The sequence below is a fragment of the Phasianus colchicus genome, chromosome 3, assembly GCF_987193195.1.
Source record: "Phasianus colchicus chromosome 3, bPhaCol1.hap1.1, whole genome shotgun sequence".
NCBI classification, from domain to species: domain Eukaryota; kingdom Metazoa; phylum Chordata; class Aves; order Galliformes; family Phasianidae; genus Phasianus; species Phasianus colchicus.
This window is the reverse complement of record NC_143438.1, coordinates 92,200,497-92,218,398: the sequence shown is the minus strand read 5'-3', so window position 1 is coordinate 92,218,398 and position 17,902 is coordinate 92,200,497. Positions and strand designations below refer to the sequence as shown.

General features: G+C 39.4%; 1 protein-coding gene across 5 annotated transcripts in view; it reads left to right on the top strand.

Annotated features, from left to right (window-relative positions):
* TSNARE1 (t-SNARE domain containing 1) overlaps positions 1–17,902 on the top strand; it is a 469,759-nt gene that overhangs the window by 289,610 nt on the left and 162,247 nt on the right. For all 5 annotated transcript variants that reach the window (XM_031591285.2, XM_090138068.1, XM_090138069.1 and 2 more), the window contains one exon: positions 3,310–3,392. In XM_031591285.2, coding sequence (XP_031447145.1) covers positions 3,310–3,392 — 83 coding nt within the window. The remainder of the gene's footprint in view (positions 1–3,309; positions 3,393–17,902) is intronic.

Sequence of the window (17,902 nt, the reverse complement as noted above, 5' to 3'; positions counted from 1 at the left end):
GTAATTTCACACAGAAGACTCCTGTTGGCCATTAGCAGGGTTTGATCTCATAAGACAGGTAAATAGATAGGGTTAACGAGCCCTCTGAGGGTCATCATGACTTCTGTCTCTGTGTGACAAGTGTGTCATAAAATCATATTGAGTTACATCTAAAAGCCACTCAGCTCTGCTGCCTTCCTATTGAAAAGATGCGTTTAGGCAGGAAAATGAAATGTCTTTTCTTAATTCCTCGATACAGCAGCCATCTGCTTTGGTGCAGCCTTGTCCCTCAGTTCCATAAAATGGTGGTCACATTGCCTTAAAGTTTTTGTTTGTTTCCAAAATGTACCACAGTCATAAATTCATCATCACTGAATGAAGATGGGAAATCATTATGAGATTCAGAGTACCGAGACCCTTTGAAAACCCTACTCTCAGAGCTGAGTTATTTCACCTATTTGGGAGCAAGTTCACTGTCTTTTCATGCTAAAAGCAGTGGACAAAGGAAAAGTCATACCCAGCTGATGCTCCTGTCTTCTTAACAGCTTAACATCCCTTTGGAATTACTTGCTTCTCAGTCCCCAGCCTTGGAAAGAAGCCTGAACATAAGCAAGGTGAAGCTCTGAGCAATCACTATCATTTGGCAGAGATGTGCTGACATCTGCTGAGTGACACATTTATTCTTGACTTATTGATATGGTCTGTGTACTTCCTTGTGATTTGACCCAAATTCTCAATTTATTCTCTTGCTTTCCTGCATAAATCAGCAGAAATACGCAGTTATATAGTGTTACATATTTATGTCTCATTTTTATAGAGTTTTGCTTGTTTATTTGTTTTTGTCTGCTCCTCTCAGGATTACAGATTTTTACAAAGAAAATTTAAGTTGGAGTTCTGCTCATTTCAAAGCTGCTATTCTGCTGTTAGGAGAACAAGTGAGCAGAAACTTTGTCACCAGGACCCAGTCACCTCCTGTAACATCACATCAACTTGTGTAGGACATACAGCACTTGACCATCCTACCTGGGAAAGCCTGTGCTGGAAAAAAACAGGATGGTGGTTGCAAAACGTGATGAGTAGGACATGACTACCCCATTCCATACAGCTATAGTAATATGTTATTGAATGGTCAGGATTTGAATTTGAATTGATGCAAACCAGTGTTGTCTCAATGATTAGTTGCCAGTTACACAGGTCTGTCCTAGCTTACAAACATGGAAAAAAAGGACTTCCTATTTCCAAGCTATTCCTCAGTTCTAGCCAGAAGACATCAACTGTACTTCTACTATTCATATAAAATATTTAGAACGACTCCTTACTGATTTATGGGTTAACTTCAATTTCTGGCTGCAAAGACATCAAGGCCAGTCCTGGAGACAGGATATCTATTGTTTTTGAACATAAGTATAAAATTAATTTAACAGTGATAGTAGAAGTGGGCATGTAGTAGCAGGGTTTCACTTGGAAACTTGCCTTGAGCCTCATTGTTAAGTGAGAGGTTGAAAAGTGCCTGTCATGTTTCATTTGCAGCACTTAGGTACTTGTTTGAAGTAGACCTTGGGTAGATCCACACACACGACAAAAATAGTGCTCACTGCAGTGTGCAGTCTTACCATTCATGTTTCTGTTCATCAGTTTTTGTAATTCAGCACCGTCACTTTCTGCTGGAATTGAGAAGAAAAGGGGAAGAGAAACATCTGTCACTTTCCCTGGAAAACATTCAGATTGTTGCAATACTTGGTTGGTACACTGATATGTGCGAGTTTGTGGACTCAAACGTTCTAAGGTTCTGTACAAGCAAATTTGATGTTTTTTCATAGCCTGGAGTTGTGATCATTGGAAACAATCCTGATGGCAAGGGAAGCATTTGTGCAGATCTCAGTAATGACAATTAAGGTCATAAGGGAGTAAAATGAATGGGAAAAAACACAACCGTCAGAGGTGTGAAGAAAGAGTTGCAATAAGTTTCTAGGTGCTAAGATGAAGTTGGGGAGGAAGGGGTGTTGTTCCACATTTTATCTGCAGGTTTTCACTCTAAATAAATAAACAAATGAATAAATATGTAAATAAATGTTACTTAAATCTTCAATGGCAAGTCTTAGACAAATTAAGTGTACATATTCTCGTACTGTGGCCAGAAATTATTGACATCTCTCAGCGCACAAATTGGTGAAGATTTCTAAGGTTTTCAATTGAAAGTGCAAACCTTTAATTGCAAGTTTTATATCGTAAATATCTTGCATTCTAAGCACAGTGGTGGAGCCAAAATTTAAACTTGTCTTTGATGGAAGTGAGGATTTCTCACTCAAGGTGTAGCTGTCAGTCTTCCTTTTCTAGTCTCATTTTGATTCCACATGTTTCCCTCAGCTTCCACAACCTCAGACCTAGCAGTTTAGGATGAGATTCATCTCCCTTAATTTTAGACAGTGGCAATTTGTCTCATTCTAAGCCATCTGTGCAGACCTCTCTTGGAGCCTGGAAATGTGATCCAGGAGTTGAAGTTGTGATTCATCTGATCTGATCAGTGGCAGGTAGCTAGTGGATTGGAATGAATCACATCCTGCTAACTGCTGCAGCATCTGAGGGTGCTTGCTTAAATAGAGACCTAAATGTATAACCCACGCATATTGAGATAAAGTTTATTTCCATGCTCTTTGAGATAATACCAGATACAATCTACCACGTTACTTCTGTAATTTATCTCTAATCCAGTGGATTTGCCTTTCTTCAGCTGAAATGCTCTGAATGTTCAGAGCATCCAGTTTTTCCATTGGATGTAGTGGGAGAGGAATGAGATTATAACCTCCCTACTCTGCACTGCTGTAGGCTCACCTCAAACACTGTTTTTAGGTTTGGGCACCACAATTTCAAATGAACATAAAGCTACTAGAGAGCATACAGAAGGGGATATATGAAGATGGTGAAGGGTCTGAGGGGGGGAGGGGGGTTGTGTATGAGGAGCAGCTGAGGTCGCCTTTGTTTATTCAGCCCAGAGAAGAGGAGGCTGAGGGGATTTTTGGTGGTCCTGAATGGAACCAGGAGTTGGATTCTGTGAACCTTGTGGATCCCTTCCAGCTCAGGTTATTCTATGATACCATGATTCTATTATCTGAGGACACACAGAGAGGTATCAATCATACTGCCTCTGATTGGTTAGGTGTCTTCAGTCATCAAAATGCATAGCATTCCTCTTTCTCTGTATTGCAAAGTCTTGCAGAAAATGCTGCTTCTCTTTTTATGCACGCATGTAAACTGCTGAATCGCTGTCAGTATAAGGCTTTTGTTTTAGGTTTGCACCCTGTAATTATCTTCTGTTATCTTAATTTGCAGACAGTATTGAAGCCAACATTGAGACTGCATCTTCTAATGTAGAATCAGCCAATGAGCAGTTGGCAAAAGCAAGTCAGCACCAAGTAAGTTGATCTAAAACACATTAAAGATACATTCAGTAGTAGTATTTAAAATAAAGTGTACACTTGACGTCTGTGAACCACATGGCACACGGGTTGCATTGGATTTGTGCTACCTGGAAAGATGATTAAGCATATTATAAGTAAGAGCTATGTGTTTACATGCAAATGTATGTGATTGAATTATTGTAGCATTGGCGATTGGCATTAGAGTAGTCATTTAGAGATCTGCATATTAAAGAGCCATTTCCCAGTAGGAAACTCAACAATTAGCTATTCTTGTTCTTGGAAAAACGTCATAAAAAGTATATCATTTAAGTGTGTATGTGTTTCTTATGGGAGTGTTTCCTAAGAATCGGGCAATAGTGCTTTTCAAAAACAGCAGAACTGCCAAAAGACATGATGTGGTTGGTGAATAATGGCTATGGAAATTGTGTTCAGCACTTTTTAAAGGCAACTTGTGGGTTGGGTATTTTTTTTTTCCCTTCTGTTTTTCTTCACTGGAGCAAGAATAAAATACACACATACAAAAAAAAAAAAAAAAAAAAAAAAAAAGGTTATTTCTTACTTATTTCTTACATTAAACTGACATAAGAAAAGCTGCTCCAGTTTCATTCTTTTCCTCACTCATAAACCATTTTGTTCAATTTCAAGATGATTTTCGTGTATCTAGAGTATTGTTATGACAAAATGTAGCTGAGGTGAGTGTGAATACTTAGTGCCTCCTCTTTGGTCCTCGGACACAATGAATTCTGCAGGTCTGGGATGAAGCTCCAGCCTGAAGGAGGAGGAATCATAGGCATTTTACTGCATTAAAAGAGGGTAATGTGATTTTAAAATTATCTACAACTCATTTTCTGGTGAAATGTAGAATTGTGAGTAATAAGAAGTTTTGTAGAACTTTGATATTATGGAAACTAGATGTGGTCTTCAGCTACATTTTGGTTTTAAAGCCGTATATATTCAAGATAATGTGTTTTACCATGCATTTAATCCTGCATTTGCCTTGAAAATAGACTGTTGCATTTTTAGAGTGGGAAATCTAAAATGAGACATGAATAAATTTAATACTTGACAGTAGAGCAGATCGCAAAGCGTAAATGAGTTAATGACAATTTGAGCTAGGAAGGTCGGAGTAGTCAGGCAGAAAATGAACTCAGAGCAGTATAAAGGACCTGCTTTCTTCAACCAGCAGGAGCTGCTGAAATAACCTACCCAGTTAGGAAGTCCTTTATTCTTCAAATATGTTGATCAAGATGAAGATATAGCCGGTCTTAACAAGTCAACCACTGCTGTGAGCATAAAGAGACATGCACCGACTGTTATTGATGGGAAAACACTGAGAATATCACTTAGATAAATTCTGCTGCCAAAGAAAATCTGCAGTCCACGTCTGCTGTAGGGGATTGGTAGCTGGATGAGGATCACTGTGTACAACCACAGCTGTCTCCATGTCACCTCTTCCATGAGATATGGATGGAAGATGGAGTGAAAAGGTTGTGACTTTGATTGCTGGCCTGCTGTATGAGGTATTTGTAAATTGGTGTTTTGTGTCCTGATATCTGCTCATATTATATCTGAAAAGACATTTGTTTAGTAATGTGACAAGAGTGGCTCTGGTCACACATCCCTCAAGATTTTTTGGAGGAATTGATGCTGGTGCCACTGCTGGATGTATGGATAGTGCAAGTAAGTGTAGGTTGTCCTTCCAGGTTGTATGGCTAGTTCTGGCTGTTTTAGAAAAGGAGGATGGATTTGGTAGAATCATCACCCAGATGGCTTTGTGAGTCAACTGCTTTCAAGGGAGCTGCTATAATTTTACACCCTTTAAAACTTCCGTATTGTTTGTATTGTTCTGTGCTGCTTGGAGATCAATGGTTTTTACAACTTACTGGTTAGTTTTCCTATTTTTTTAAGTTGTTGGTTCAATAATGTATTTGGTTATTACCTACGACCCCTAGCATGGTGTGATTCTCCTGTAATGCAGAATGGCTTACAGATATCCCTACTTATAGCTATATACATACACATGTATATATCAGTATGTGTTTGTGTGCAAGTAGTATTTTGTGAAAGTATTGACAAATGCATATATAGATTAAGAAAGCAGGAACCCTGATTAAGAAATCAGGAAAACACGGCTGAAAAATTTAAGCAGAACACCTACTGTAGACCTTAATGAAGAAATTTCTGCCAGGAACAAAGACTTAAGTGACAGGTTATTTAGCATAATGTTTGCATATAATGCAGTGCAGTGCATCAACAATACAACTTGGAGCACCAGTCCCAACCCATCCATTAACATAACAAAGCATCAGTAAATCTTTTCTTCAACTTTTTTCAAAATGAAACATTTAGGCTTAATGCAACAATAGAAATATTTAAACAGGTGTAAATATCTTTCCACTGAGTTCTTTTGCTTGTGTTTTAAATTTTGAAAGAGGCTCTCGCTCCACCAAGAATAAAAAGCAAACAGATAAAAACACCAGTCACCCTAAAACAATAAAAAAGCCAATTGGCTGCATCATGGGGTAGGTACAACTGCTGTTGTAGAAGGCAGAGTAAGACAGCCAAGAGGGTAGATTGTCTCAATTGCTCTTTACACTCCTGATCTTACATGCCATGGAAAGTCTCTGAGTCCATGCTGAGTACCATAATTGGCTTTACTCCCTGACAATAGCACTTCTCTGCTTCACCAGGTGAATTCACTAAGCACTCTGTTGTGCTCAGATATTACAGAGGTTCTGTGGGCACCGTAGAAATCTAGCAATAAACATAATGCTTATGTCTATTCGTGATGTAGCAGAAATGTCTCATGTCATAATCATTTATTTCCACAAATATTTTCATGAGATTGTAAATCATTTGATATATTTTCAGCATTACTTGACTTATATTGGGTGATACGTGTTTGTTATATCTTCATTGCAATATAAGATGTGATAGTTGAACTTGCAGTTAATCATGAGCAAAGAAAATATTGCATCCCAAAGCCACAAAAAGTTTAGTGGGAGCTGTCACATCTTTGAAGGAAATACATGTTTTCAAATTTTTGAAATTCTTAGGGTTTTTTTCTTTTCATTTTCAATTATTATTACTAGAGAAGTTAGTGTTTAAACTTTTTTTTTTTTTTTTTTTTTTTTAACTAGAGATAATGGTTAAGCAGAATGACTGCAGTACATGCAGAAAAATGCATGATGAAAGTGTTCCATATGAAACACCTTGTCATCACTTTAACTCAACAATTTCACGTTGTTACCTTGCTTTTCTCTAGAAAAGACAAGTTGGAAAATTAACAACTGAATGATAAATCTGACAGATATTCTCCAGTGGTAGACTTGCTTCACTATCTTTCCTTTCTTATATCTGGTAGACCTCATGAGTATCTCACATCTCTTGGACCTGAAGAAGACATGGTGACTCTTAGCATTTAAAACCAGTGGCCCATATTTCTTTCCTAAATTGTCAATGTCTATACCCCTTCAGGAGATTATTTGTCCCACTCATCTTAAGACAACAATTTTAACACAGGGTGAATTGCTCTTTGGAAGGTAGAGTCATGGAATCATAGAATCATTAAGGTTGGAAGAGATCACTAAGGTCATGTAGTCCAACCATCAACCCATACCCAACATGTTCACTAACCATGTCCATTAGTGCCACATCTCCATGTTTCTTGAATGCTTCCAGGGACAGGGACTCCACCATCTCCCTGGGAAGCTTGTTGCAATACCTGAACACTCTTTCTGAGAAGAAATTTTTCCTAATAGTCAACCTGAACCTCTCCTGGAGCAACTTAGAGTCATTACCTCTTGTCTTAAGGGTTTACTGAAGAAAACACAAGTGTCTATAGTTGAAGAATGTATGTTTGAGATAGATGTTTGGACTTATTTTACACTCACAGAGAGGAGTTGCTTCCTATACTGTTACCTTACAGAGATGTCTAACGTAAGATTTCCTCTCTTAACACACCTCTTCTCTTCGTCTCTAAATTCTGGACTTTTTCAACAAATAACCTTGCAAACATTTCACAGGGAAATGAATCGCATGCAAATCATCACTTTATAAAGAAAAAATAGGGCATTTTAAGGCCTGCCTAGATGCTTTTCTGCGCAACCCACTGTGGGGAACCTGCAGGAGTGTGTTAGACCAGATGATTCCCAGGAGTCCCTTCCAAGCCCTATGATTCTTTGATTCTGTGATTAGCTTAGTTGCAATGGACATTGCACAGAGGGGCTGGCTGCAGTAAGATGAGCCATGCTGCTTCACTCAGTTTGTTCATAGCTTCCTGCAGATGGATTGGGAGGAGGAAAAAGAAACAAATGCAGACTCCACAGATACATATTAAACCAGTTATTCTTTTTGATGCAAGGTTTGGCCTAAGTTCAGCTTGTTCACACTGACTGAAGGACTCTGTGTGCTGACTGTTGAAGCTCATTTGTTTTGGAAGAGCTGCTTGTGTTGCTCTGATTAATGCTGGTTGCTTTCCTTCCCTCTATCCTTTATAGAAGTCAAACTAATTTGGATTCACTGGCATCACAAAGGCAAGCAACAGTTCAGTGACCCACTTGTGTAGTGTAAGAACAATGATGTTTTTTCATGTAAAGAAGAAATTCCTGGACTTGGCTCTCAGCAATCACAGAGGGGCACTTTCAAGGCTGAAGCTTAAAGGAAAAAGCCTCATACATACTTCACGTTTGCAGATAGATCTTTTTACTGGGGAATCAACAGTAAAGAGTTGGCCTCAACTTTTGCCCAAATAACTTGTTGGAACATAAAAATTCAGAATTTCAGAATCACTTTCTTGTATTCTAGTCCTCGCTGTAACATACAGTGTAAACCATCAACCTCTTAGAATCATAAAATCATTAAGGTTGGCAAAGACCACTAAGATCATCTAGTCCAACCATCAGCCCATCACCACCATGCCCACTAACCATGTCCCTCAGTGCTGTATCCAACCCAAGCTTCCTCTGGTGCAACTTTAGGCCATTACCTTTCATCTTATCACTGCTACCTCGGAGAAGAGGATGATTGCCACCTTGCTACAACCTCCTTTCAGGGAGCTGTAGAGACCTATGAGGTCTCTCCTGTGCCTCCTCTTCTCCACGTTAAACAATCACAGATCCCTCAGTCTTGTTCCCTTTTGTTGCTGTTGCTTTGCTATGTCTGTCAAGAGTATGAATGTGGCTGAGTTTGCTGCTTCTTTGGGTAATTAGCACTTGTTATTTGGAGGATTATGAAGTTATTTCTTCGTTCTGGCAGTTTCTGCCTGTGGAAGTGATGAGAGCTGAATTAAAGCTGCAGTAGGAGCTCAGAGCTCTGTAAGGACTCCAAGCAAAAGCTGATACTGAAGTGACTGTGTAATTACACAACAAAACCTTAATCTCTTCCTTCAGCAGCTTAAGGAAAGTTTGCTGCCATCCAGAGTCTTTATGGTCCTGTGCAGTTATCTCCAGTTAATAGAAAAGTCCTACCTAAACTGGCTTAACCCCAGAGATGTGCCCAGCTTGCAGTGGTCGTGACACTGAACTTGCCAGAGTTCAAGAAGCATCTGGACAGTGCTCTCAGACGTGTGGTGTGATTTTTGAGTGGTCCTGTGTGGAGCCAGGAGTTGGACTTGATGATCCGAATGGGTTTTTTCCATGTAAGGATACTCTGAATCTATGATTTCCATTCAGAACTGATTTCTCCAACTTCAGTGTTACAGCATTTTTCTCCTGCAGCACTGGTGTTCTTTCCACACTTTCTCTCTCCCTTCAAGCCATATCTTTTCATTTTCTCTCACAATCCCAATCTCTCCATGCTCTCCTGTTGGATGCTTTCCAATAACACTCCTTCCTCAAACACTTCTTTCTCAGCAATCCCACTAATTTGCTTGCCCCAGATTACTCAATACCTACCCCATATGGATGTTTAGCTGAATCACCTGTCAGATGTGCCCTCACATACTCTGTGCTGCTCTTTGCATTTAGGTCTTCTTTTCCCACTGAGTTGCTGTGCAAGGTGCACAGGGCAGTGCTTCATGCAATTAAATGGCATTGCTTTTTAGCTTCTTTCAACAAATAGACAGAAGGTGAGTGGTATAAAACTTACGGTTCCTTTTCTCCTTGCTCTGCTGGCTCCCTGTGACAGATGAGTTGAGATTCTGGAGTGTTTTATTTTGAGACAACTTCTGTTTGCATGTGTTTTGTTGTTGTTATTGTTGTTGTTTTACTGTATTTTAATGCAACCCATTTGCAAAACAGCTGCTTACCATAGGAAATTGGTGTTCAAGTCAGCGGCAGTCCAAGTGATAAATGAGCTGTGTGAATGCAGCAACTTAACCTCAGTGAGGACTGAGACGTACCATTTATTTAAATCTCTCATTTTATTCTGTAAATAACGGATCTATGAGATCAGAGATCTATTGGGACAGGATTTGCGTAGAGATTTTTGTAGTTGGGTGCTATTGCAGGCAAAGTCTTCCAGGTGTTTTGTAATCACAGCTGAACATCTCTTCATTTGTACCATCAAAAAGAGAGTTTACTCAGCCAATTGGTAGTTTAATGTTTGTTTTTTTTTTCTTTTATTATAAACTATGGCATGAAGGATTTTTGGAAAATTAAAAAAAAAAATTGTCAATTATGAGCTTTTAAGAGAAATCACTGCTTTCTCAAGTAGGAAGCCAAAAGAGCAATAGAGCAGAGGGAAAGGATGTGATGGAAGGGGTAGGAGCATGGTTAGCAGTGAGGCACTGCTGATGGAAGTGCTCTGGCTGGCACAAGAGCAAGTGCATAGATGTAGTGTTTAGAAATTTTTCATCAAATGGCCTTGGAAGTATCCAGCACTGGGGCTGGACCACATCAAAATGAACGAATATTCATTAAATTGTACACGAACGTCTGGATTTGGTGTTTCAGTGGCAAAGGTTCTGTATGTGAGGGCTGAACAAGTGTGATCTGTGACTGTTTGGAGGTGGCAGAAGGAATTCACATTCTGTCTTTTGTTGTTCTATTTCATTTGTTTAACAAAATCTCTTTCCAGGGTACAATTTCATTTTGAGAGGTCAGAGATTTAAAAGCAATTTTCCCTTACTGACAGCAGCATAAAGTAGTGAGTTACATTTCTGTTAGTGGCCTCATTTAACAGAAGAGTGAATGGAAATCCTTGGTAACTGAGTGGAAAACCAGATGTAGAGTTATCCTTGTGCCCATACAATCAATTGCATTGCCCAAAGGTTAAATCTTTGAGAAATGGTATTAAACATGTCTTTTAATGGGGCTAGGAATAACAGGAATTTAGGAATATTAACACTGGAGATGGATACCTAACCTGACATCTGATGAAAACCAGGAATAGAAAAGAAGTATCCCGCTTTGAGTCCCAGCTGTACTGCCTGGAGCGATATTATGCTGGACTGTGATCTTGTCAGATCTCATCAAGTAGCAAAATGGTCAGATTTGGTCATTGTTCATACTGGAAACCTCCACTGAAAACCTTCACATACGGGTAAGCAAAGCTTCCTTCTGTTCATTGGGTAGCACGTTCTGAGCGATTCCTTTCTGGCACAGGGACATCATCCAAAAAGTGACACAGTTCCTGAGACTTCATCACATTTTGATAATCAGTGTCAGTAAAGATATCACATTGTTTTTGAAAGTAACACAAAACAGCTGAATTGAGGACTTACATCCCATAGTGGATAGTGACAGGACAAGGGGGAATGGTTTTAAACGTTTAAAAAAATGGGACAGGGGAAGTTTAGGTTAGATATTAGGAGGAAGTTTTTCACACAGAGGGTGGTGAGGCACTGGAACAGGTTGCCCAAGGAGGTTGTGGATGCCCCATCCCTGGAGCCATTCAAGGCCAGGCTGGATGTGGCTCTGGGCAGCCTGGTCTGCTGGTTGGTGGCCCTACATGTGGCAGGGAGGTTGAAACTAGATGATTATTGTGGTCCTTTCCAACTCAGGCCATTCTGTGATTCATGCTATGATTCTATCCTGATTTCTGTAATTTAATATTTTATAAGCTTCATTTTATGAGCTCATCTTTTGAATAGGAACAATGTACAGACATATAGTGAGCATAGGGTCAGCTCACCTGACTTGATACTTAAAATTTGGGCAGTTAGTGCAAACCAAGCTAAGCTTCCTTTGCACACAGCTCTGGAAGACATTCATCCTGCTTCTCTTGGATATTGTACCTTGGTCTGTGATTAAGCTGTTCACCCTGGAGGTGAACATTTGCATTATTGCTAATGGAGAGGTACCTTCAAGGATGCACCTAACTGTTAGGTAGCTAAGGCACAATTTGTTTGCACATAAATAGAGATTTGATATCCTTCTCTATAGGGCATCCAGCTGTGATCCTGGCTTCCACTATGGTAAGCTGTTGTCCCACTGAAAAATCACAAATCACCTCTGCCAGTCATATTTAATTGTTATAGAGAACCTGGGGTGTCTTTAATTATCAGAAGTAGCTGAGAAAGCAAACGCGTATTCACCTACTGTTTGTTTTTTTTAATAACAATAACAATATTAGTCATGAAAAGAAAATGTTACATAAGAAGAAAAAGAGTTATGGAAAATGAAATTGCATTTGCTTCTATTTTGGCAGAGCCTGAAAGCAATTTCATTAAAGTTCTTTTCCATATTCCTGAAGGAAATCACAGGCTTGATAGGATACATTTGTAGAACAGCTATAAGGTCTTGGCCCAGAACTATCAGATTTTGTGAACAGGAATAGTTAAAAACAATTCAGCAAATGAGAGTCTTACTAAACCTGACTTGAGCAATATGCAAAACTCTTGAAGACATTTGAAACGAAGAATTAAAAGCGTTGAGTTTGGTGGAGTGAAATCACTTTGAAAAAGTGATTGCATATCTTTACTTTTGAAGATAAAGAATTGTAGTAGACAAAGGTGATGACAGAGACTTGATTTCCTGGACTTTAAAAAACATTTTCTAAAATAATAGCGCATAAGGACTTATCTTTATCTAGAAAATTCATAGAGAATGAGGTACAGCTGCTAGTCTGTATCTTCTTCTTGTATAATCAACTATAACTTGCCTTCAGTTCTTCATACATCTCGCACAGCTCACCCATCTTTGGTCATTCCCATATTCCCCACTGGCTGATGCAGATGTACATACCTGCAACAGTTTGGGTATGATAGGTCTCCTCGTCATTTCTTCTCATGGAATACGGTGACTAAGCACAGTTCTGATTTGCTTTTGTGATCAGATGACACCAAAATGTCTACACTTGGTCCATAGCCACATGGCATGCACCAGGGCTTCTCCAGACAGATGAAGGAGTCATCTTGTTTGGGATTTCGTTTTAAATGAAGATACATGATCTTATCTGACTACACATAGGGACCTACATTTGAATTAAGAGTCTGAAGCCCTGTGGTTTTTGATGGAAATTGATTGTACAATTTAGTTGCCATAACATTGGCATCTAATGTCATTTGAGATGCACTTGGGAATCCCAAACAGACATATAAGGCTGACATATGTGAGAGACTTACTACAGGAAACCCACAACCTTATAACCTTCTTGGCTGGCACTGAGAAGCCAGTTGATACTAGGATGCTTTTATGTGGTCAGCTGAATTGCCAACTCAACACCATGAACAGATGCTGGAAAAAGATTCATCTGATGCTCTAGTAAATGTCTTCTTTGAAGCTGTCTGATTCACTCTCCAGTTTCTCAAATGAAAGACACTCCCATGACTATACTGGGCACTTCAGCATGAAAGTCTGTGTTTAGGTATGGGCACATATTGCTAAATTTATGAGTGAAAATTGAGTAAGTGGAAAATTAAAAAAATGAACAGTCAGGCTTAGAGAGCTTGAACCATCTGTATCCATCACAGAGCAGCTCCTGGCCTCATCCCACAGAGAACATCATTGCAGGCCCATTCTGCCAACACCTGGGCACTGACACCCAACATGTATTCTTATGCTGATATTTTTACAGAAATTTGAAGGAAAAAAAAAAAAAAGATTATTGCTAAATATTGTTCTTCATATTTTATTGTACCATAACATCAAGCAGGACATTTTTTTGGTCATTCTGCTTGACAGTTAGAAAGCATCAGGATAAATGATTTTCTCCTCTTTGCTATTGATCACAATCCAAAAAAACATGGCTTCCCAGTGAGACAAACTTATAGTGAAAATCTTCTAATTGGTTCTTTTTTTTTTTTTTTTTTTTTTTTTTTTCCTAGGTACATTTTGGACCTTAACTTTTAAGCTAAAAATGAGCTACTCAAATGTATTTTGGGATTTGTTAGTTGCACTTAATGCATCCAAGTGTGGAGCCCCCAGTACAAGAAAGACAGGGAGCTGTTGGAGAGGGTCCAGAGGAGGGCCACAAAGGTGATCAGGGGACTGGAGCACCTCCCCTATGAGGACAGGCTGAGGGAGCTGGGCTTGTTCAGCCTAGAGAAAAGAAGGCTGCGGGGTGACCACATTGCAGCCTTTCAGTACCTAAAGGGAGCCTACAAACAGGAGGGAAATCAACTCTTTGAAAGGGTGAGTGACAGCAGGACAAGGGGAAATGGTTTTAGGCTGAGGGAAGGGAGATATAGGTTGGATGTCAGGGGGAAATTCTTTACGGAGAGAGTGGTGAGGTGCTGGAACAGGCTGCCCACAGAGGTTGTGGATGCCCCGTCCCTGGAGGTGTTCAAGGCCAGATTGCGTGGGGCCTGGGCAGCCTGGTCTAGCATTAAATGAGGAGGTTGGTGGCCCTGCATGTGGCAGAGGTGTTGGAGATTCATGATCCTTGAGGTCCCTTCCAACCCTGGCCATTCTGTGATTCTGTGGGATGTAGACTCCTTGTGGACCTCCTAGTTAACACAAGAGTCATTCAGCTACAGTCTTCTCCCTCTGTACTCTGCCCTTGTGAGGCCCCATCTGGAGTACTGTGTCCAGGTTTGGAGCCCCCAATACAAGAAAGGCAGAGAGCTGTTGGAGAGGGTCCAGAGGAGGGCTGCAAAGATGATCAGATTGCTGGAGAACCTCCTCTACGAAGACAGCCTGAAGGAGCTGTGTTTGTTCATCTTGGAGAAGAGAAGGCTGCGGGGTGACCTCATTGCAGTATTTCAGTACCTAAAGGGAGCCTACAAACAGGAAGGGTGTCAACTCTTTGAAAGGGTAGATAACAGCAGGACAGAGGAAAATGGTTTTAAGTTGAAGGAAGATTTAGGTTGGGGTGTCAAAGGAAAGTTCTTTACTATGGGAGTGATAAGGTGCTGGAACAGGCTGCCCAGAGAGGTTGTGGATGCCCCATCCCTGAAGGTGTTCAAGGCCAGATTGGACGGGGCCCTGGGCAGCCTGGTCTTGTGATAAATGTGGTGGTTGGTGGCCCTGCGTGTGGCAGGGGGGTTGGAGCTTCATGATCCTTGAGGTCCCTTCCAACCCAGGCCATTCTATGATTGTACGAACTACATTAAAAGAGATCCACATTTTGTACACTCCTGAAATGGATTTAGTTGGAAACCATGCAACTGATCCCTGCACTTTTAGCTCTGCAGGAAATTAATATTGAATTCGTTTTGGTGCAGTTTTTTCTTTTTTGTAATTTGTTCATTGAGGCCATTGATTCAGGCAACAAAATGTATGAAGAACCAAAAACGTACGTGGTTGAATTAAACATTTTTCCTATGATGTCCATAAGCTGCACCTGTTTGGTACAGGAGAAAAAATACTTTATAGACAATCCCCCAGGGTTTTTTTGTTGTTGTTGCTTTTTTTTGCAAGTAGTCCTGTCTAGTATATCACTCAAATACTGTTCTGCAACCATAAACTCAATGAGTCCTGCCAGGTAAGCCAGTTACCAGCTCTGTCTCAGTAGCTGCTCCAATTTTATCATTACTGTTGTCTGTATTTCCTACTAAATGAATCACTAGCCAGCAAGCTCTTCTGGCTTGGTTCTTTCGTTTCAATAAACAGTTCATATGAAAAATTACATCAGTGATCTCAGTGCAATTAAACTAATCTAAAAATGTAGGAGATTGAGGCTGCACTTGGAAAGTCTCATCATTGTTCTGAGTGAATGGGGAGATACTTGCAGATATTCACCCAAATGAAAATCTGCCAGTAGGTTTTGGTTTCCCTAGGAGCATTCAGAAAGCTTAATAGCTCGCTTTACCTGGTTCTGCTCAAACCACGAGCAGTGTCAGTCTTTTGCTTTTCTATTTGGATGTTCTAGTAGAAAGAAAATCTAAAATTGGGCATATTTTAACCACTGAAGTTAATCTTCAGGTGGTGTAAATGTGTGCAGCTGCCTGGAATTAAGACAGCAGGTAAGAAATGTCCCCGTTTTTGGCATAATTACAATTGAGTTGCATCTTTTCTCATCATTTATTTAATTATGCACGGCCTATGGAGTGATTACTATCAGCTTATATACTTCTGTATTGCTGTGTACCATTCTGAAGTAATGTTTTTGTCAACACTGAGACAAGTATTCCATTACACTACTTCTGTGTTCGGATGAGAATCCATCATCAAACTATATTTTCCCGTTTTAAGAGTTTCACAGGAGAAACTGATGTAATTTTATGGATAGCTTGCCATGGAGAAGGGCATCCTTAAATTCTCCTGGAGAAAAAAAGTTAAAATTGTTGCTAGAAATAATGAAAAGTATGCAACTTTCTACCAAGTAAACATGCCCAGCTGACATTTTCAATCCTGCACCTCTGCTGTCTTTTTGGATAGGTAGTGGGGAGACCTTAAAGTGAACTGGGATTGAGGTATCCTGTGGAATTATCTGAAAAGAAACATCTACAGGAATTATGGCCTCTTTATAAAATGTGACTTCATTATTAAGTTTTATTAAGAAAAAAAATTACATAGTGGGTCAAAAGTTCATTGTAATTTAGAAGTCACAATAAATACTTCAGGAGTTCTTTTTTTTATTGGATGCACCTTGTGTATATTCTCCATAGCTTGCTTGCTCTTTTTTTTTTTACTTCTGGTGAGGGACAACATATCATTCTTTTTTATAGACAATAGCACTGTCCATTTATGAGAAACAATTCTTACATCAGTTCATTTTTACTGTAGAAGACATTTTTCTTACATAGATCTGAAACTTATAAAAAAGTAAAATAAACTCCATTTTTATTTATCTGTACTCTTTAGAGTCTGTCCCAGTGGATATTACTCTTTTCTGATTTTTTTTTTTCTTTTCTTTTAAAGAAAAAGAAATCATCTGCAAGGATATAGTAACTTAAGGTTTTCACTGATGTCAAAGGCATATTTCTCTTTGCCATTAATGGGAGTAAAATAGAGCTCTATCTACTATAAAGGTGATACTTGCTGATTTAATAGTACTGGGCAGTTTATTTTTTCAGAGTAGAGGAATCTGAAATTCTGCTTAAGGTCTCAAGCTTTCCCTGATGCTCTCCTCAGTTGTGTCTTTAAAAGGCAATGGAGTTATTATTGAATATTTAGAAGTATAATAAATAATGTAATAACTATTATTTTCAGCTATCACCATCATCATCAACATTATCAACCATTCCACAATCAAATTTTGCTGTAAGTTCCAGTTTGTATGAGCTGAAAGAAATATGAATGCCATGTAGTAATACATCCTTGTTGTCTTCCTTCTTCCTGGGAAAGCTTGGAGTACATATTTTCCCCAAGACTCAGAAACCACAGGCCAAATGGATCCCTTCCTGCCTTTAGTTTTAAGCCTTGTATTTCCAAGGCATTCTGTGATTCTCATGCACTTCAGTAGGGTGGTCATGATGCTATGCTGAAAGTCATTGTCTGGAAGTGCCTGCTTCTTTCTGTTGTTTCTGGAGGGACTGTGGGACTATAGCTGGATCTACTTGCATATCATACTGCTACAATTTCTTATGTTGGTGATGTTTTTGTCTATGTGTTTGCATACACGGGAATCAAATAACAGAGTAAACTGAAGGTTGCTGGGGAATTTCACACTGACCCACACAGACATGATCTCAGTGAAATAATGATTTAATTCTGTTAGTGCTGGTAAAGGCTTTCACAAGGCTATGCTGACTGGTGTTGGGCTCTCATTTCAAGGGACAGACCAGTTAATGAGAATGCAAAAGCAGCAGGAGTGATTCGAGGACTAGGAACCCTGACTGCAGAGGGGAGATTGCAAAAAGAGAGTTGGTTAAGCTAAAAAAGAGAAGATGTAGGGATGATAACAGTCTACAGGTACAAAGAACTATGCTGCAAAGGGAAAAGAATAATCATTTCTTTTTGGTTTATTACAGAAAGCAGTGGGATTAAATTGCAACAGGGAGGAATCAGAGTCAATATTAAGAAGGAGCTACCTAATGATAAGGAGCATGAAATACTTTTGGGGGAGGTTTTAGGGTCTTCAGTACCAGATATCTTTAACAGTATCTCGTGAAACGTGTTTCAGGAATGATATTCAGATAATTGCTTTTACTCTTGCCTGTCAGATCACACTGCAAGATGCAATGTAAACAGGATATGTTCATATTGTATCACAGACCATCATTATCTTATCAGAGGATG